The sequence below is a fragment of the Meriones unguiculatus genome, chromosome 19, assembly GCF_030254825.1.
Source record: "Meriones unguiculatus strain TT.TT164.6M chromosome 19, Bangor_MerUng_6.1, whole genome shotgun sequence".
NCBI lineage: Eukaryota > Metazoa > Chordata > Mammalia > Rodentia > Muridae > Meriones > Meriones unguiculatus.
Genome location: NC_083366.1, coordinates 68,713,568 through 68,734,052, shown reverse-complemented (window position 1 = coordinate 68,734,052; position 20,485 = coordinate 68,713,568). Strand labels below are relative to the sequence as shown.

Below are 20,485 nucleotides of genomic sequence, written 5' to 3'. Positions count from 1 at the left end.
AACAAAAACCTGCCTGAACCTTAGACTCAGCAAAGTGGGGATGTTTCACAAGTCAGTTGGGAAAATGGGTTGAGTTTGAACACAGGTCTTTTGGATACCAAAATTTAGACTGCCTGTACTGTCTCTGCTCTCCCATTGAGCCACAGATGGATGGCTTCCCACCCATGAGGCAAGGCAGCTTTGGCTTTGGGTTGATTTTAGCCAATGGGCATTGGGGAGAGAAGAAGGCAGGAAGTAAATCGATGGAAAGTTGGTGATCACCAGTGGGAAGATGGAGTACCATGGATGCTCCAGAAGAGTGCTGAAAGCACGTGCACCAGAAGTAGGGCAGAAGGTACTTACTTGCTGTTTGAAAAGCCCTAGACTGTTGAGGTTGAGGGAGGGCCCTCCAGTTTAGCAAAAATTAACTGATACTTCCTCCATCTCAGATCTAGAACATAGTTCCAAGGCTCTGAGGGTGTGTAAGAAATGGGAGCGTTCACAGCAGCTGAGGTAAACACAGGGTTGAATGACTACAGTAGGCTGGCTCCCCGCTGGGGCCAGAGTTTTGGGGGTGGGGGAGGTGTCCCACTGTTGCTGATAACTGCAATTTAAAGATGAGGGAGGAGTAGATAAAGGTTGGAGAGGCCACTGGCATCGGTACGTCTTTATGACACATGAACAGGAACAGAGACACAACTGAAGCAGTGCAGCACCTGTGAGAGAGCATAAAAGGTTCAGATGATGATGAAGAGCTGGCTGTGGTATCGAAGGCTGAGAGGAGCAAGCTCAAGAAGGGAGCACCTGGCCTTCCGGTCCAGCAGTGACTGTAGTTTTGACATGCTCGGCTCCCCCATTCTGTAGTCCTTTCTGGATGGCTACAGACCGCACTAAGAGGTGCTGAGGGAACCTTGTCAGGATTGGCCAGCGGCCATGGTGTCTGCCAAGTGCTCCGCCTCAGCCACGGACAGGACTGGACCCAACGTTTGCAGACCTCAGATCCAGCAGCTCCTCTTTCACTGGCTTGACTTAGAAGGTCAATGCGAGTAGAGCCAGGCCACCCACTTCCTGGTGAAACGAAAGCAGGACTTTGAGAATCACAAACACGGAGTCATGAAAACAACTTCCGGGAGCACAGGCTCGTGCTGACTCTAGAACGGCAGCTGTCATGAGTCACAGCTCATGTTAAGAATTGCCGCACGGAGAACACCACTCACATAAGCAATTGACAAGCCTGCATGCAGGGGTGGGCCACCCCAGACAAAGGCACACAGGCCTTCTCTAGGAAACTAGAATTCTAGTGAGCATCTAAAAGCTCATTGGTGGGTGTCGGGAAGTTACAAGGGTCAACTCCCGACTGGCTTGCATCCAGATGGTCAGTGGGCAGCAGTCCTGTGCCACATTTACAACAAGATAAGGCTGCCCAGCACAGACTCCCCACCCTGAGATAAGATAGCTTCCCACTCTTTCGGTTATCTCCAGGCTGTGTCTTGAGTGGGGGATTTTATGGTCTTGTTCCTGGAACTGGTGACTTTTGGGAGGGTCAGGCCTGGTCCTTTCACTTTCAGTTCCAATACTGTTGCTCAACAGAGTTAAGGGCCTGGAGCCTCAGACTCAGCACGGTGCCGTGTCGTAGATGATGGACAGTCTGCGTGCCCCAGCGTTATTCTTGACTTCCCTGTCTTTCACAGCCCATATGTCTGGTTGGTACCCAGTAAACTGCGGTAGGGCTACGCCTGCCATGTTTTAGGTCTAATCACATCAAAGCTGCCTCTGCTCCCCTGTGCCCTGTGGAGGCCTTCACCACGTGGGTAATAGCATGGCTCTAAGTAGCCTTAGGTTTCAGGGTGCCTACCACTTCGCTGAGCTGTGACAGGTCCCTCGAAGCTGCTTGTTAGCCCTCGTGTCTGACTCCTGCTTACTCTGCATGGGCGTGCTAATTAATCAAAGAAGGTGTGTCTCCCTAACCAGTCTCTTCAAGGCAGAAATGAAGTCATTGTTCTAAACCTTTCGTCATCTCGTACTCAGAAGAGTAAAATCTCTTAGGGTAGTACCTCCCTCTCAAGTAATGACTATGACATCCAGACTTGTCTTTGAGTGATAGGACAGCTTAGCAAGCTACCTTGCCCGTAAGAGCTGAGGATGATGGGTGGACTAAGACTACTAAATATGCATATCTCTTGACTCTGCCCAAATTCTTTTACCCAGAAGAGAATCCTTGAGGTCACTGGACCACTTTAGCTGTCTCTCTCCCTCATGCACACTGCTTTCCATTATTACTCATTTCTTTCACTGCTACTTGGGAGTGGCTGAACACACGCAGAAACTGTGGCTACAGAGAAGATTGTTGCGGTGTGCCTAGTTTCCTCTATTGGTGCCCCAAGATTATATTTCAGGAAAGTAGTCAGCAGTGTAGTGACCAGAATATCCACAGAAGCTTAGGAACCTCATCTTCAGAAGGAGAGACCTCTGGACAAAGTGCCCAGCCCAACTTGCCTTACAGACTAAAGGCTGGACCCCCTTGGCCTGGCTGTCACCTCTTCTGCCATGCCCCACCTGTGGGCCTCTTCCTGAGGTCCTGAGAGGCCCTGCACGCGTGGCTCTTGGCTGCATAGCGCCCTCTTTGCATGCCCTGCCCACTCTCCTGCACAGTCTTGACGGCCCCTCCTTCCTCTTCGGTCCCCACAGCGCATCTTGCATACTTCTCCCTTACCACACTTTGACACATGGCCTATTGCAACCGCGTATTTCCAGGCTGGTCTCTACTTCTTCAAGAACTTAGCACTTCAAAACATCGTGCTCACAAAACAAACAGCTCCCAGCGTCGCAGACAGAATATTGGAATCCTTAGCCCAGTGGGGGCCTTCGACTTCCTGTGATCATCTTGGCTGTTTGTGCCATAGTCCTGCCCATTCTGTAGGGAAGTGTCCTTTCCTAGATTAGCATGTCTGTTACGTGGTGGCTGAAGAAGAAGGTGGAGCTTGGAGAGGCTATAACAAGTCACCCCTGAGTTTCACTTTTGAGTTCAGTCCAGGATCACTGTGGTCCTCAGGTCTGGGAGAAGAACTGAGACCCAGGGAAGGAGAGAGGTGTCTGTGTTTCCCAGGTGAGCCCCTCCTCAAGCCCTGAATGCCTCCTCTCCCTTGCAGCTGACGGGGGCTGGCAAGGCTGTGCCTCTAGTCCTCACTGGCGATGGTAGTGCCAGCCTTGGGAGGGGTCTGCAGCGTTCCATTCAAAAGACACACTCACTCCATGTCACCAACTCGGCACGGAAAGCCAAAGCCCTAAGCTCAAACGTGGGCAGCCTGGGGTTTCTGGGGATGGAGGGATGAAGACATGGCTCTCACTTCAGGAAGAGATAGGCCTGAATGCATCCACCTAGAGTTTAAATCCTGGGGCTCCTTGTAGGAAGCTTCACAGTCTGGCAGGTGCTGAGGAAATGTTTAGTGTGTGAGCAGATGAGTGAGTGAGTGATCATGCCAGCTGGGCCTTGAACAAACAGAATTGTTTCAGCTACCTCATTTTGTCTTTAACAGACTCCTAGAACGCTGTCCTCTTCCAGCAGACTTGGAAACTACGTGTTGGTATGTATAATTTAAGGGAGAGTTGTCGGAAATGAGTTTCTTGGTTTATGAAGTTGCTGCTTCCTTTTGAGACAGGGTCTCACTGAGACAGGTTGTCCTCAAACTCATGATACTCCTGCCTCAGCCAACCAAGAGCTGGGTTTACAGGCATGAACCCCAAGTCCAAGTTTGCCCAACCCTGTCCTGGCATTGAAGATGCAGAGGTGATTCAGACATGACAAGGCTAAGAGGCTAGCCCTCCGGGAACAACTCGAGTGAAGACAGAAAAGCAGAAGACAGGGAGTCAGCATGGCTGGAGTCTAGAGGAGGGAAGAGTAAAGAGAGGAAGCTTGCGTAAGGGCACACCAGGGTGTGCAACGCCACCGCAGAGCTCTGATCGGTCAGTGGGAGGGGCCGTGATAGTATGAACAGGGCAAGATTCAACCTGAGGAGGCCGAGATGACTCGGGATTGTTGGAATAGTCAGTAGTTGTGAGCACAGGAAAGAGAGAACAAGCAAGAAAGTTCTTTCATGGAGCCCCAGTTAGTCATAAGCAACTGTTCCCTTCCAAGCAAAACTCTGGATGCTTCTAGTCAAGGTAGAGGAGGTAGTCGGGAGGACAGCGGAAAAGTGAGCGTGCCTTGGCTGAGTTGGAGGGGCCTCTCCCGGGATAGTGAGGCCTAACAGTCTGCTGGGATTCGCATTTGGCTTAGGTCACTGGCTGGTTTGGGAACCCTGATATGCAAGTTTTAATGGCAAAAAAGAGGGTGCATACGAGAAGGCACAGCCGGAAGCTTGGGGCTCTTCCTATGTGTTTAAAGGCAGAGGAGCAGTGTTACTGACGAAGACCCAGGAAGCGCAGCCACACTAGACCGTCTGCGTGTGGGGGCGAGGAAGGAAAGAACGCAGGAGAGGGGCTCCGCAGCCCAGCATGGGACAGGGGAGGAAATGCAGGGCTGAAAGGTGGTGCGCTCAGTTTTGTTTTTGCAGTAGAGGTAGCGTGCCCTGCGGACTGTTGTGCCATCCTGGTCGGTCTAATGGATTTTCTTTCTTTTTCATATCCCAAATGGCATCAGAACTATGTGTGGGTTCCCCTGGAACTAGCTGGAACAGCAGGCACAGTCTCGGCAGGAGCTAAGCCGATGCCTGAGGTCCCTACAAACTCCTACAGTGGGACAAGGCTCATCAGCTTGTGGCGTCCTTCGTGATTTTCTCACGTGTTTAAGAGAGCACTGAGAGCTGGGCGCGGTGGTGCATGGTTTTAGTTCCAGTGCTCAGGGAGGCAGAGGCAGGTAGATCGCTGCAATTTTGAGGCCAGCCTGGTCTACAAAGCGAGTTCAGTCAGGGCCACACAAAGAAACCCTGTTTCAAAAAACCAAGACACACACACACACACACACACACACACACACACACACACACACACAGAAAGAGGGGGGGGAGGGAGGACTGAGGAGAGAGAGAGGAACTGAGTTTCAGTTCAGATTCTGCAGAATAAACGTAAACCTACGCTCTAAGCAACATCTTTAAAAAAAAAAAAAAGGTTTTATTTATACAGTGTTCTGCCTGCAGGCCAGAAGGGGGCACCAGATCTTATTATAGATGGGTGTGAGTCACCATGCGGCTGCTGGGAATTGAACTCAGGACCACCTGGAAGAGCAAACAGTGCTCTTAACCTCTGAACCACCTCTCCAGCACATCTTTTTGTTGTTGTTGTTCCATGTGGCCTTCTGGCATATTGGTCCCCGTCTCACAGATGAGGAAAACGAAGCCTCATGTTTGGGAGGACTGGTCCTTGGCTCTGAGCACAGGCTCTTCCGGTCTGCTTCACTGCCCTTTCCAAAACCCACCCCGAGTCGACGTTTTTGTTGCCAAGTATCTCCCTTCACAAACAGCTTTGTGCCGTTTGGTACAACGGCCCTGTGAGGGTGGACACCACCCTCCTGCTGCTTCACAGATGATGACACTCAAGCCCGAAGCCACCAATGACTCGCCCAGGCTCACGCCATTAGTCCATCCCTTTTCTGAAGCACAGATTCAGTTTCTAAAGCACAGACCGCTTTGCACCCTGTCTCAGGTCTTTCTCGGGATGAGCTCTGTGTGCTTAAGCTCGTCCTGAGGGCCAGCCTGCTTGTTGGTCCCTTCTTACTCTCCAGCCTGTCGCCTCCACCGGGTCCTTGGCCTCTCCGTCACAGCGGCATATTGACCCATGCGTTCGCTGTCATTGCTGGCGCTGAGTAGACTGTGGGGTTTGGTAAAGCACTGAAGCCCCTGAGGGCAGGGCCAGCGTCCGAACGGCGGGCTCGAGGAAGCCGAGGATCTGTGTGAGTGAGCGTTTGAACTCAGGGTCAGCCTTCCAGGGCTCCCTTGTTCCACATGCTTTTGGTGCTGAAGGAACTTGCTGATCAGGGGTTTTAAATTCTGCTTACAACTGCCTGGTTGGTTCCCATTGGAATGGAAGGAGTTATGTGTTTGAGCCCTATAAACTAAATGTTCTTGACTCCAGCTGTTTCTTTCTTTCCTGTAGGTAGTCAATATCCACCGTGGAATCATGGACGTCACTGGGCTTTCTGGTTTGCAGCCTGGAGAAAGAGCCTCAAGCTGCCCGCAGGAGGGCATGCCGGGGCCTTCAGACAGTTTAGACCTGGTAAGCTGAACACTGGGTACCAATTCTGTGCTTGTTTAAGGCCATCCAGGGTAGAGGTAAGGGTTGCCAGACTCACACCCCTGAGGCTTTTTCCCAGTGTTCTGAGCTGTTTGTCCGCACGCTAGTGTTTCTTTTCTTGGAGACTCCAAAACACTGCAAGGTGTGGATTGGTTGGTGTGTGTGTGGATTGGTTGGGGGAGGGGAGGGCTAGGGATGTAGAGTGACTGGAGTTTAAGATGTAAGAGTTTGTATTGAGGACTGTCAACTTTAAATGTGTCACTTTCACCAGCTTGTCGTGATGTACCTGCCCTACATATCCAGAGTGGACGCTCCCCGTTTCTTTAAAAACAAAATAAAATGAAGGGTTCTCTTGTAAAAAGCTCACACTTCAGATCAATTGCACTTTTGCAAAGTTATTCACCACAGAAAGGAAAGAGTGAAAGAAACTATGATAAAATGGAAACTCTCAGATATTAGCTTTATAACTTCTTTCATGGTTCATGCATCCTTTTGGCTGCACTCTATCCTTCCTATCCTCTAACATTCTTTCTAAATGTTATACTGTATACACACACACACACACACACACACACACACACACGCACGCGCAGTATAGGAACTGTGCCCATCCTCCCCTTCTCTCTTCCTCTCCCCCTACCCTTTTTATTTTTTGGTTTTGGTGGTATGAGGACCAAGTCCAGGGCTTTATGCTAGTTGGGGGCTTTGCCACTCAAGTCCATCCCCAGCCCTCCCCTTCATCTTGACTAAGATTAAAGTCTTCAGCTAACAGGCCCTGAAGCAGAAAATGCTTATGTAAATCAGAAAAGCAGAAGAAAATGACTTGAATTATTTAGTGCTCTCCTTAAAAACAAAACAAGAAGTTGGTGTCCATAACGGACCTGCACAGAGGCGAGCCCCGTGAAAGCCATGTGGATCGCTCCCTGTGGTCCCTGTGCTTCTCCGTCTTGTTCTGGCCTGTTCTTACTAGGTTCTTTACCCAGCGGTGGTGGGATGACTAACTTTCACATGTGCTCAGACCCTGCTGTAAATGTTTCTTCTGTGTTCAGTTCATAGCTGGGCCCCAAAATGAGCAACCCTCCCTCACAGGGCTTGTTCACAGGTGTCTTCTTATCCCTCCTTACTTCCTGCCCCTCCCCCAGAGACCCCTGCACAGGACCCATCTCTGCATTGGCTTTGTTTTGTGTACCTGCACTTTAACAAATCCTCTATGGCTTTTCAGGGCTTCCTAGGGATGCCAAATACTCTATAGCCGGGAAGAGTGCCCAGCACCTCAGGTTTCACTTTGGAATCCCTTTCCCTCGCCATAGGTTGTGTGTGTGTGTGGGGGGGGGGATAATCACTTGTCACTGGTGTCAGCTGCATCCTCTAGTCCTTGCTAGACCTTGCAGAAGTCCCTTTTTGTTACCTGAGGGTGTGCACTCAGGCCCTCCGAATGCTTGCGTCCCTCGCACTGAAGAAAGAACCCTCACTTCACAGAGCGTTGCTCTGTCACTCTGTTCTCGTGCTGATTCTAGCCCTCACAGCAGCTTTGCTGTCTCTGAGCGGACAGGCCGGGCAAGTTCATTAAGGCGCACAGAGCATTCTCCCCCGCCTTCCTCCAAACTCTGACGAGGGCTCCACTCTCAGCCCCAGCAGGGACATCTGGCTTCTCCTCAACGGTTCACACCCCACTGGCGTCCACCAGAGCAGTCCTCCTGTGCATGTGCGGGAGGGGTGTGTGTGTGTGTGGAGTTGGTCATCTCAGTTTCTCCTCTTGAGCATCTCATTCATTGTCCCCTGGGCACAACATGCCCAGCCATTAACCTGTCCGTGTTCCCACGGTTTTCATCGAGCAATGCCAGCTCCCCACCCTAGCAATGCCTTTCCCGCTTTCATATACACTGCAGTCTCCACCCTGCCTGTTGTTCCTGTTTGTTTGTTATGGGACATGGTCTCACTATGTAACCTGGGCTGGCCTGGAACTCCTCATGTATCCCAGGCTGTACCCCTTTTAATCCTTAGGACATCCTAACTATCCAGTTCACAAATCCTGAGATCTGCTCAGAGCTTGCTGTGGTCCTGGGACACAGGGAGGACTGAAGTTTTCTCTTGCTGCTTTCATCTGGTTTTTCATCATCTTTTATTCTTTTCAGAGGAGGTGCTGGGGTTGTTTGTTTGTGACCAGGCTTCCCATCGGTATGGGAACATCTTTGCAGTCGGATCAACCTGGTCCACCTGCCACTTCAGAGTGTCTTGGGCTGGGCAGATGGCTTGCGGTCTCCAGGCCGCAGCTTCCTCATTCATAACAGAAACAAGCACTCCCAGTGCGCATGGCGCCAGGAAGCATGTGTCCCCGTGTAAGCACATAACGAGATGCCTTGAACTCCAGCTAGGAGCATTTGCCTCCCTGAGGAACCACTTTCCTGGCTCTTCATAAAGAGGGGTTGGGACCGAGTCCTTGCCTCCCTGGCTCACCCTTTAGAGGGACATTACTGTTATTTAGGTACCTAAGTTGCCTCATAGATTTGGGCCTAGTTTGGGGCAATGAATCTTCAGAATAGAATTCCTGTGCCCCTGGAGAGGGAGCCTTAGAAAAATCTAAGCTGGGGAAAGGTGGAGCTACTGAGCTGTGGCCCAACAAGTGATTGGGGCTTCCTTGGTTGATGAACAAAGGCACCATGCAAGGGAAGTTTCTTCACAGGGCTGAGGCTCTGTGCTCTTGCTATTTCTTGAGCTTCTATATCGTAAGAATGTGAGATGCCACACCCATTGCCTTCTGTCACCCCTCAGCCTTCCCATCAGACTCTGATCTACCCCCTGGCCAGTGCTCCCCCAAACCCATCCTCCTGCTCTGGAGAGAAGCTTTTTATTCTCTTCCCTCACAGCTTCGCATGACTGATTCTCTTCCTTGACTTAGGTCCCCACCTGAGAAGATGTGACTCTGCCCAGTCACACATCTCTAGCCCTGCCTCCCCATTTCCAGTAGGCGCCCTCAGTGCCAGAACCATATACAACCATACAGTGTCGACTCTATTTTCCTCAAGGCACTCAGCAGAGCCCAGCAGGAGCGGGACTGGTTGAGTTGTGTGATGGACTGTGTTTGCAATAGTGCTAGGCTTTTGGCAGGCCTTAGCTGATGTGTTCAGAAGAGTGGCCAGCTGAAGGAGAGGCCCGCTTCTGCTCTGTGGTCCCTGTGTATTCCTGAGGCAGGCTTGTCCAGGCTGCAGAGTCTGGGAGAGGGCTGGGAGGCAAGCACTAGAGTGTGAAGTTTGCTCACGTGTTTTCACTCACTGATAGCATATAAACAGACAGCTACAGAACTCTTGCTCTGGAGAATGGGAGAACAATTACAGTGGCAGAAGAGAGGCTTCACCAAACCTTACATTTAAAAGAATGGGATGGTCAGGGTAGAGGATGTAGCAGCTGAGAGGGGGTCACTAGGACAGGAGGCACAGACAGAGCTGGCTTTGCTTTCTTAGGCCCTTTGGAGGATGCAGGAGCTTGGGGTAGGCTCTGAACAGCAAGGGGGCCAAGGTGTGAGAAGTGGCAAGGAGGCAGACTGGAAGACCAGTAGGGCTCAGGGAGAACAGAGCAGGGTGCTAGCCAGCCCTCCTCCCCGGAAACAGAGGGCCTGAGAAGGCAGGGGTAAGTCAGGAAGCACAGTCCCAGCTGAAGTTAGAGAGCGGCCCCCTCCCAAATGTTGGCTTGCTTCTTCCTAGGTGCAGGAGTGCTTGCAACAATTCACGGTGACAAGGACACAGCTGCAGCAGATCCAAGCCAGCCTTCTGTGTTCCATGGAGCAGGCACTGAAGGGGCAGGATGGTCCTGCCCCTTCTGTCCGGATGCTGCCCACATATGTGGGGTCCACGCCGCATGGCACTGGTGGGTGGCACAGACTAGGAGTGGCAGCCAGGCATGGAGAACGCACTGGGATCTGTGGGAAGGGGAGTGTCCTTGCCTCGTCCATGCTCTCTAGGCCCCTCCACCTGGACGCCGTAGACTTGGGAGCCTTCCTGGCAGGCAGGCGGCTTTGGTGTTGCCAACTGCATGTCTTCCTATGACCTGTTTGCTCCATAGAGCAGGGGGATTTCCTGGTGCTGGAGCTGGGGGCCACAGGAGCCTCGCTGCGTGTGCTGTGGGTGACACTGACAGGCACCCAAGAGCATCGCGTGGAGCCCAGGAGCCAGGAGTTCGAGATTCCGCAGGAGGTGATGCTGGGTCCCGGCCAGCAGGTGAGCAGTTGGTGTCCTTGGGGCCCTGAGACTCGGCTCAGTGCTCAGAGCTAAGCTCTGCTCACTCTCCTCCCCATAGCTCTTTGACTTTGCTGCCCGCTGCCTGTCTGAATTCCTAGATGCTCACCCTGTGAAGAATCAGGATCTGAAGCTTGGGTTCAATTTCTCTTTTCCTTGTCACCAGACAGGCTTGGACAAGGTGAGGTGGGGCCACACAGGGCCAGCGCGGGCGAAGAGACTGCGGCCCTTGGGAGGGCAACACTAACCCTGATCCTCTACCCCCAGAGCACCCTCATTTCCTGGACAAAAGGTTTTAGGTGTAGTGATGTGGAAGGCCAGGACGTGGTCCAGCTGCTGAGAGATGCCATTCAGAGGCAGGGGGTAAGCGAAGGTCAGGGGATGGAGAGCTGCCCCTGCCAGCCTGGGCTTAGCCTCCGTAGGGTCTGCCTGTGTTTCCAGAAGGTCCTGCTTCCTTTCCTCTGCACAGCCTTTCTCCAGCCTGACCCCCAGGTTAATGGTGCCTCCATGGCAAGCTAAGGACTACTCAAATAAAATGATCGTGCCCTGGGGGAGGCGTTTGGGAGAAGAGCAGGGCATGAAAAAGCCTATGACCCAGCCCTCAAGATCCTCAAATTCTAGAAGGGAAAGCATTCTAGGATTGCCCCGAGTTCAGAAGACTCTAGCAGCAGCAGCAGGGGGTGCTGGGGAGAAGCATGGTGTCCTATGAGGTCTAGGAAGAGGTGCCCATGTCAGAGTCTCGATGCACTAGAAGGACAGGTCCTTTTGGCCTTGTAACCAGTCATGAAGGTAATGGTTAGAGGGTGTAGTTTGGGGTGCCAGGTCAGGGTGTAGGTGAGGCGGGCACAGCCCAGTTTTCAAGGAAGCACTCAGCCGTGGGACCTTGTTCCTGGCCCCATGCATAGGAACCTCTGTGACCCTGAGAGCCAGAGCTGGGGGAGGGACTAGAAGGAGAACCTAGAGCCTAGGGCCTGGGTGTGTGGGGCCAGCAGACAGTTCATGGACTCTGGGTTTCTCCTCCTGGCCACAGCCCTCTGGCTCCCCAGGCTGGCCCTGACTCCCTGTTTTCTCCATCTCGCAGACCTACAATATTGACGTGCTGGCCATAGTGAATGACACAGTGGGCACCATGATGGGCTGCGAGCTGGGTGCTGGGCCCTGTGAAGTCGGGCTTATTGTGGGTGAGCCAGGGCGGTTTGCTCTGCAGGGTGGTAGCCGCCTGGGGGCAGGCTCTGACGGGGTGCCTCCTGCCAGACACTGGTACCAATGCCTGCTACATGGAGGAGGCGCGGCACGTGGCTGCCCTGGATGAGGACCGCGGCCGCACCTGCGTGAGCGTCGAGTGGGGCTCCTTCTGCGACGAACAGGCCCTCGGGCCAGCACTGACCACCTTCGACCGTGCCCTGGACCTCGAGTCCCTGTCTCCTGGTGCTCAGAGGTGGCAGCCCCGTGCTTCCCCTGACGCTGGTCTCTGCCTTGTCATGTCCCTGCTCTTACCCGCTCTTCTCTTGGGCCCTAACCTCCTTCTGTCCCTCGGAGGGTCTGCAGCTTGCCGCCGGTGGTTCCAGATCAGGCTTAGAAAGAAAGGCCTTAGAGCACTAGGATCCAAAGTTTTTAATCCTTGATCCTTTAAGTCAGCCCTGGCAGGTTGGGCATTGGAAACAGCTGAGTAAGATGTCTCCTACTTTCCTGGGTCCTGATTTCTTTCTAGGAGGCCCCTAATTGTAACCCAAAGGGTTAGAAAGGATGAACCCACTTGTCCCCTGGGAGGCCATTTGCTTCTGTAGGCCCCAGTCTGGGACCATGAAGAAAGTGAGTCCTCTTTGAGAGGCCAGGTGTAGCAGCGCAAGGTCCTTTTATGTTTGTTTTGAGATAGGGTTTCTCTGTGTAGCCCTGGCTGTAGACCAGGCTGTCCTCAAACTCACAGCGATCCACCTGCCTCTGCTGGAATTAAAGGCATGTGCCCCCTCCCTCACCCGCCAGAGGCAGTGATTCCTCTTTAAGGGCTCAGTGGGCAGGGGCTTAGGAAGGGCTGTGTCAGTCACTCTTTCGCTGCAGGTTTGAGAAGATGATTGGGGGCCTGTACTTGGGTGAGCTGGTACGGCTGGTTCTGGTCCACTTGGCCCAGCACGGGCTCCTCTTTGGTGGCTACACCTCTCCTGCATTGCTGAGTCCAGGCAGCATCCTCCTGGAGCATGTGGCTGAGCTGGAGGAGTAAGTAAGGGAGGCATGCAGCGTAGACGGGGGACAGGGGGAGTCTGCTTGGGAGACCCTGAGGTACTCTTTCCCCAAGGCAGCTGTGGGCCTTTGAGGATGGGGAGCCCCTAGGTTGCCCAAGCCCAAACCAGCACCCCACGTGCCTTCCCCTCCTCCCTGCAGCCCCACCACTGGGACAGCCCGTGCCCACACAATCCTGCAGGACCTGGGTCTGAGCCCACAGGCCTCAGATGCTCAGCTCGTGCAGCGCGTGTGCGCGGCCGTGTGCGCTCGGGCTGCCCAGCTCTGTGCTGCTGCCCTGGCCGCCGTCCTCTCCCGCCTCCAGCACGGCAGGGAACAGCGGGCACTGCGAGTGGTCGTGGCCACCGGAGGGCGAGTGCTCGAAAGACAGCCCAGGTATTGTCAAACAGGACCCTAGGTGAGCAGGCAGCAAGAACTGTGTTTTAGGCTAGATACCCGGAGGGCATTCTGGTATCACAGTGGTTGTGAATGGCCGAGTGAGGCTTGGTCCAGGCTGTGGGAGGCCAGGAGGCATGAAAGGAGAGAAAAATGTTTCTTTTGTGTGTGTGCGCCAGGGAGAGGGGCACCGAGGGCAGCAGATGTATGGTTGGTACCAAGGAGCGAGTTTAGGACTGAATTTATGTCAAGTTATAAACTCTGGGCTCCAGCAGGCCACAGAGTTCAGATGCCAGCTGAGTGCACCTGCTGTGTTTGTGTAGGTTCCAGCGCACCCTAAAGGAGACAGTAGCGCTCTTGGCCCCAGAATGTGACGTCTCCTTCATCCCTTCTGTGGATGGTGGTGGCCGGGGCGTGGCAATGGTGACAGCTGTGGCTGCCCGACTGGCTGCCCACAGGCACATCCTGGAGGAGACGCTGGCACCACTTCAGCTGACCTTGGAGCAGCTGGCAGTGGTGCAGGCACAAATGCGGGAAGCCATGGTCAGGGGCCTTCGGGGAGAGGCCTCCTCCCTCCGAATGTTGCCCACTTACGTACGATCCACACCCGATGGCACCGGTGAGCACCTGGCTTGCGTGTGGGCCACAGTGTGTGCCAGGGCTGGAGCCACCGTTTTCCCCCTTGTACAGAGCGATCGGTGTCTCTGTCCCATAGAGCGAGGTGACTTCCTGGCCTTGGACCTCGGGGGCACCAACTTCCGTGTCCTGTTGGTTCGTGTGGCCGAAGGCAGTGTGCAGATCATCAACCAGGTCTACTCCATCCCTGAGTGTGTGGCCCAGGGCTCCGGACAGCAGGTACTCACAGGCCGGGTCCTGATGTCGGGGCAGGGCGGGGGAGTCCACCCCTGACACGGCCTGCTCTGCAGCTCTTTGATCATATCGTGGACTGCATCGTGGACTTCCAGCAGAGGCAGGGCTTGATGGGACAGAGCCTGCCTCTGGGTTTCACCTTCTCTTTTCCGTGCAAGCAGCTTGGCCTGGATCAGGTAAAGGAATTAAGCTCAAGAAGTGATTCCCACGGGGCTCCGGTCCACGTATCCTTAAAGAGTGGGCAGGAGGTCAAGGGAAAGTCTGCATAAGGGGAACAGCATTGCTGAGCTGCCTGTATGCAATCCTGGCTTTCCCCCAAAGATGGTGTGCCCATGGTTAGGGCAGGAGGCATCTGAGAACAGCACTGGCTGAAGCTGGTGCTGGCCGGAAGATGCATTGCCTAGTCCAGCCATGGTGTTCCGCATGCCTCTGATGGTCCACCTTTTGGAAGCAGCATTTGTTCTTTTCTCCAGAAGAGGCTTAGGTCACACGCTCCTTTGCTTGTTTCCTTCTTAGCTCGACACGGTGCTGTGTGCCTAATCTTGGTGGCAGAGTGAGAATCATAGTTCAAACTTACTTGAGACACACTCTGTCCTTCAACATGCATCCCAGACATGTCAGTGCCTGCCTCTGAAATCTGGCACAGGAGCAGCTAGTCTTGGGCCTCTTATCCAGGCTCCCAGGAAACTCAACGCCTCTGGTTTCTGTTTGGAAGCTGAGGAGCCTGCTGCCCTTGAAGGCCTCTGCTATATCCTTAGCTCTTATGGCCACCATGATGTGTATCTACCCATCAGCCTGAGTTGTTTTCACACTGTGCTCCTGTTCTGACTTCTATGGCCCACAGTGTTTCCTCTGCTGCCGTTTGCACCGTGGTCTGGCTGGAGTGGCTGCCTGTCGTCTCTCCTCTAGAGTGCTTGGCTCTAGCCTGAGCTCACTTCAGTCAGCTCTTCTCCACAAGATGTGAGAAGTGTGTCTCAGTGTACAAACCTGGGTGTGAAAAAAATGGGGCCTAATTGACTTTTGTTTTTGGTAGCTGAATATAACTAGTGCGCTGAGCCCGTCTTCTCGCTTGGGGATAGAGTTCAGTAGTTGCCTGCTTGTATGTGGGAGGCCCTGAACAGTGCCAATCTCCTATCCCAGCTGTGATTAACTCCCTTTCCCTGAGGAATACGCAGAGAAAGCACAGCCCTTTCCCACGTGCAGGTCTGCCCCTCCTTACCAAGTCCAGTTGCTCACAATTAAGGTGCCTCTGTCTCACCTGTCCCATCCTGCTCAGGTGTCCAGCACCTCACCTCGCCTTTCACCTTCCTAGAACATGGCACACTGAATCGGTTGTGCCTAACTGAGAATCTCTTCCTTCGAAGTGACTCTTCAAATTTTTCTTTGAAAGGGTAGAACTTGCTGACATTTGAGCTTCAAAAGTTTCTCCCTCCTCTCTCCTGCACGCAGCAATCATTCTACCAGCTCTGTTCATCCCTAGCCCAATTACAAAGGGCCATTCCTTCTGGGCAAACATCTTAAAACAGCCAGCCCCTCAGACCACCTGAGCATTCTGGAACTAATAATGGAAGGCAGAGGTCGAGTCGTTATTAATAGTTTTCTTCACACTGAAAGCTTCCTAGGGAGTTGAGGGTGTGGGTAGAGAGCAAGGCCTTCAACCACAGGGCAGAGTGGCCAAGGGCTCCCGCCTGGGAAGGGCAGGGGCAGTGTGCCTCCGGTGGCGTGCAGGATTTGGGAGGCAAAGTGACATTTGTGTCTGCCTGATTCCATCCCAGGGCATCCTTCTGAACTGGACTAAGGGGTTCAAGGCATCAGGCTGTGAGGGCCAGGATGTGGTGCATCTATTACGGGAAGCCATTAGGCGCAGACAGGTAGGACCCTACCTCCAGCAGTGCTTCTGGGGCCGTGATAGACCTGGAGGGGAGCAAAGAGGGCCCTCTACAATAGCGGCCTCTGAGTCCAGTGCTGGTTGCCATGACAACTATGTTGCCCAGCAACTAGCAGCATCCTTTTGTATGCAGGCTATGGAGCTGAATGTGGTTGCCATTGTCAATGACACAGTGGGGACCATGATGTCCTGTGGCTATGATGATCCCCGTTGTGAGATGGGCCTCATTGTTGGTAAGGAAAGGTCTTGTCCTTTGTGCTTCTAGTGCCTGACAACTTATTCCCTTTTGCTGATTCCTTAGGTTGGGCATTTCTCTGACCTTGGGAATATGGGATTATTTCTGTATGAGCCAACAGAGTTCTGGGCCATTGCACGGAGCTAGGAGTCTGGAAAGAGGACATTTTCTTCAATTTAGCTATTGACTTAGTCACTGAATCTTCCTGAGCCTCAGTTTACCCGTTTGGTAAATGAATCTCTACTAGGCTGGCTGTGCTGCTTCACCTTTATGACCTCGGGCAGCTCGAGTCCATTTCTTCCCCTTAAGGTATAGATATGGCAATACCCATATCAAGAGCTAAGAGTGGAGTGAGAAGGGGCCGGGCACAGAGCAGCGCCTGGTCATGGCGCGTACTTGGTGTTTGAGACTGGGCAGGGGTGGCAGGCAGCTCAGTGGTGTGTGGTTCTTCAGCTGCCGGGGCCACTAGCAAGCTCCACCCTGGGGCTGCCTGGCATCTGCAGAAAGGGGCCGGGAGACACAGAAAGCAGAAGGAACTCTGTCCTCTCAGAGCCAAGCATTCAGAGGGGATTAGGCCCAGAACAGCACTTCCAAGTGACTCAGGCCCCACACACGCGGGCTACGATCAGAGAGGAAGCAGTCCTGTGCCAGTGCGGGAGCAGCTGCAAGGGAGGGCTCATTTAGAGTGAGGTGGCCTCTCATGGACAGCAGACTTTTGAACACAGGCTCTGATGCCGAGAAGGTGTTCAGGAGACGTGAAACCTATTAGAGAAATCCCAGGTGGGGCTATCAGGAGGCTCACGACTCAGAGCCGGAAGCTTGTGGAGAAGGGGGGAGTGCTTTCTCTCTCTCTCTTTCACATGTTTTACTTTTGCGAGTGGCTTTTCTGAGTCTTGTGGGCAAAAGAGGCTCCTGTGGCCCAGTGCTCCCACAGTGCCCTGCTCTTTGTGTCTGTTAGGATCCATGGACACTCTATCGGGGAAAGCCATTCGCTGCCTAACTTTTGGCCAGAAGGTGGAGGTGCTTGTGTTCTCTGTGCCCAGCTCCTGGCCACGCCAGTTAGTTTGATTAAAAGCATACTCAGCCATCAGGAAACTTGAGGGTCCTACCAGCATGAGAGTGGAGCCAACCCTACCTCCCCAGGGAGGACATGGCTGATGGTTCCCCGGGGAGGACATAGCTGATGGTTCCCCGGGGAGGACATGGCTGATGGCAGCACAGGAGCCTTTTTGGATAGCTCGGAGACACATTAACGTCGGCACTGTCAGGCAGAGCAGAGGGTGTCCTGAGACCTTGGTACTAACAAGGACTACACTGGAATGTCAGAAGGGACCAGGCCCAGGTTCTGAATGGGGGGGACAAGGGAAGTAAGGAGCCAGAATGCTGTTGTTTGGGTGGGAATGACCTGCATGGGCTTTGTTGCGTCAGTAAGCAGCGTCCACCCCTCGGCCCTGGCCTGACCACAGGAACCGGCACCAACGCCTGCTATATGGAGGAGCTCCAGAATGTGGCCAGCGTGCCTGGGGACTCGGGCCTCATGTGCATCAACATGGAGTGGGGCGCTTTTGGGGACCACGGCTCACTGGGCACGCTCAGCACCTGCTTTGATGCTCGTGTGGACCAGGCGTCCATCAATCCAGGCAAACAGAGGTTCGGCTTCGGCGTAGGGCGTGGTGGCGGGCGGTGGGCTGCCCCGGGAAGCACGGCAGAGGGGCCCTTTGCTGCGTGGGTGAGCGTGTGCCTCCACACAGGTTTGAGAAGATGATCAGTGGCATGTACCTGGGGGAGATCGTTCGCCACATCCTCCTGCACCTGACCAGCCTCGGCGTTCTCTTCCGGGGTCGGGAGAGTCGCTGCCTCCAGACCAGGGGCATCTTCAAGACCAAGTTCCTCTCTGAGATTGAAAGGTGCTGGCACTGCCAGGCCATCTGTTGTTTTGGGGGAAGGCCTGGTGTGGCCGGTAGTAGAGGGAAGCCCTCTGGAGGACGGAGTGGGAGGAACCTTGGGGGTGGGGGTGGGGAGCCAATTCTTGTTTCTGTCCCTCCCTGGCCCCAGCGACAGCCTGGCCCTGCGTCAGGTCCGAGCCATCCTAGAGGACCTGGGGCTGACTCTGACCTCTGATGACGCTCTGATGGTCCTCGAGGTGTGCCAGGTCGTCTCTCGGAGGGCCGCCCAGCTCTGCGGGGCGGGCGTGGCTGCTGTGGTGGAAAAGATCCGGGAGAATCGTGGCCTGCAGGAGCTGACGGTGTCTGTGGGAGTGGATGGCACGCTCTACAAGCTACACCCCCAGTGAGTCTGGGTAGCGGGGTCAGGGAGGTGTGGTCAGGTGAGCTGGCTAGCCTGGGCTCACCTCGCCCCTTCCCCTCACAGCTTCTCGAGGCTGGTGTCAGCTACAGTTCAGAAGCTAGCCCCTCACTGTACCGTCACCTTTCTGCAATCCGAGGATGGGTCCGGCAAAGGTGCGGCTCTAGTCACCGCTGTCGCCTGTCGCCTGACCCCGATGGCCGTGTCTGAAGGAATCTCCAAGAGCGGTGGGCTCTCCCTGGCCTGAGGCCTCAGGCAGGCTCAGCCACCACAGCTCCCAAAGAAACCCGTGTGTAGCCCCCACAACCATGTGCCACACCCAGTGGCTTTCCGAGAGAACCAACACTCTGGTTAGCAATATATATATATAATTTATTTACATTCACGTCCGCTAAAATCCCTACATGCCCCGGCAGCCGGGCAAGGCTGTGTACATAAGGCCAAGTGTAAGTGCATGAAAGCACTTAAGACAGAGTCAGGATACAAGCTTCACGCGACAGGCCCCGCTCGGGGCACTGGCCAGCCCCAGGAACGGGCACGCCACGGCACACACTTGCCACTGTACAGCCCGGGACTCCCATTGCATATTCACACGCCCCGCTGGGCAGGGCACCTCGAGGCCAGGGGGCAGGGAGAGGGTCCGGAGGAGCCGTCGGGGTCCCTGGGTGGGTGGGAGGAGGGCAGATGTGTACCGACACCGGGTGTGAGAGACGTGAGCAGCCTCCAGGTGCGCAGCATGAGATGTGTGTGGTGGTGGAGTGTCCTGCATGACCCGGGAGAGGGGTGCGTGTGAGGTGAGCACAGGAGGCACGCGTGACCACGTGCCCGTGCGGTGTGACCGTGTGCCTGAATCCAAGGGCCAGCCCCTGTCCAGCTGGGGCCCTCAGTCCCCCAGGCTCGAAGCCAGGCCCCTCAAATATACCCCTACCCAGCAGGCACAGAAATGTTTGCATAAGGCCCGCCTCAGGCAGGAGCTCCGGGGCCGTGGCCCGAGCCCAGCACGTGTGCGCGTGCTGTGTGTATGCGGGGCCCCGGCAAGGGACGGGAGGAGAGGTAGCATCACACGCACGCGCACACACAGACACACACACACACACACAGATGGGCCGGGCTCGGCCCAGGCTCCAGGCACTGTTCACTCTGGGCAGAGTGAGAAGCAGTGGCTATACCAACCCGGCCAGGCAGGCCATGGAGGGATGGAGTCTGGGCAGGGTCTGAAGGACCAGCGGCAAGGGACAACTTCAGCCAGGAGGGGGCCTGTCCAAGCAGCTCTCCCCAGGTGTGGGGGTAGGGCCCCTGTCTAGCGTTTGTCTGTCCCTGGCAGGTGCCAAAGCTGGTGAGAGTGTAGGCATTACCGGCCTGGCTGGTCTCAGCACTCGGCCTCCGACACGGTGAAGAGGCCAGCGTCTGGCTGGCCCAGTCCGGCCACAGCCGCTGCCAGCTGGCCGAGGTTGCCGTTGGGGAAGTGCCGGGCCTCCCAGAGGTTGAGGATCATGGCTGTGGGGCTGGGCTTGGAGGCAAAGAAGCTAAGATGGCTGCAGAGAAGAGGTGGCATCTGTCAGTAGCTCAGCCCCACGCCCGGCTGCCCTGCCATGTCCCGGGCATGACCAAAGCGAGGCACCCCCAGACACACTGCTAGCGCTGTGGCACAGAGCCCGTACGCCTCCCGGCTGCCCCCTTCTGCCCATCCACCCACCTGTCCAGGTGAAGTTTCTGGGCCAGAGTCCGCCAGTCGGCACCCCGGCTGCAGGGCGGGTCCAGGCTGGTAATGATCTTTTGCCGAATGAGGAAGGGGATCTTGAAGGCACTGGGGCCCACCAGGGCTGGGACCCCCCCTTCACTCTCCAGAGCCAGCAGTTCAGCAAACCTCGTGTCCTGGGTTTTGGGAAGAACGCAACAGGTGCCAGTTAGAGCCCGGGCTGCTGCTGCCTCTGCCGAGGGCGTTTCCAGACAACCCCAGACAACAGGGGCGGCAGGGCACTGGGCCGCCTCTCCCTCGTGCACAGGGCCCTACTGTTCGGGTCTCAGAGGCATGGTCACCTGGACCCGGTCAGTGTTAGAGAAAGCTGCCCTGCCCAGCTCTGCTGCTGACCATCTGCGCCCACTGCTCCCACCTCACCCCGTGCCTCCCCTCCG

At 54.9% G+C, this 20,485-nt stretch overlaps 2 protein-coding genes across 10 annotated transcripts in view; one reads left to right on the top strand and one right to left on the bottom strand.

The window, feature by feature from the left end:
* Positions 1-2,946: 2,946 nt before the first annotated feature.
* On the top strand, positions 2,947-18,730 carry Hk3 (hexokinase 3). 4 transcript variants are annotated; one of them, XM_060372834.1, is made up of 21 exons: positions 2,947-3,085; positions 3,516-3,563; positions 5,699-5,866; positions 6,070-6,189; positions 9,909-10,071; positions 10,267-10,421; positions 10,501-10,620; positions 10,707-10,802; positions 11,521-11,620; positions 11,694-11,877; positions 12,498-12,653; positions 12,819-13,052; positions 13,376-13,671; positions 13,768-13,907; positions 13,979-14,098; positions 15,698-15,793; positions 15,944-16,043; positions 17,512-17,695; positions 17,797-17,952; positions 18,101-18,334; positions 18,416-18,730. In XM_060372834.1, the coding sequence occupies exons 4-21, from the start codon at positions 6,094-6,096 to the stop codon at positions 18,594-18,596; spliced, it is 2,811 nt and encodes a 936-aa protein (XP_060228817.1). In that variant the 5' UTR covers positions 2,947-3,085; positions 3,516-3,563; positions 5,699-5,866; positions 6,070-6,093; the 3' UTR covers positions 18,597-18,730. The 4 variants fall into 4 exon arrangements, with proteins under 4 accessions (XP_060228817.1, XP_021494767.1, XP_021494768.1 ...); XM_021639092.2 differs by lacking the exon at positions 5,699-5,866; XM_021639093.2 differs by lacking the exons at positions 5,699-5,866; positions 10,707-10,802.
* The window catches only part of Unc5a (unc-5 netrin receptor A), a 52,727-nt gene continuing 50,942 nt past the window's right edge, over positions 18,701-20,485 (bottom strand). For all 6 annotated transcript variants that reach the window (XM_060372837.1, XM_060372839.1, XM_060372836.1 and 3 more), the window contains 2 exons: positions 20,046-20,224; positions 18,701-19,884 (listed from right to left, as the gene is read on the bottom strand). In XM_060372837.1, the coding sequence (XP_060228820.1) occupies positions 19,719-19,884; positions 20,046-20,224 (345 nt within the window). In that variant the 3' untranslated portion in view covers positions 18,701-19,718. The remainder of the gene's footprint in view (positions 19,885-20,045; positions 20,225-20,485) is intronic.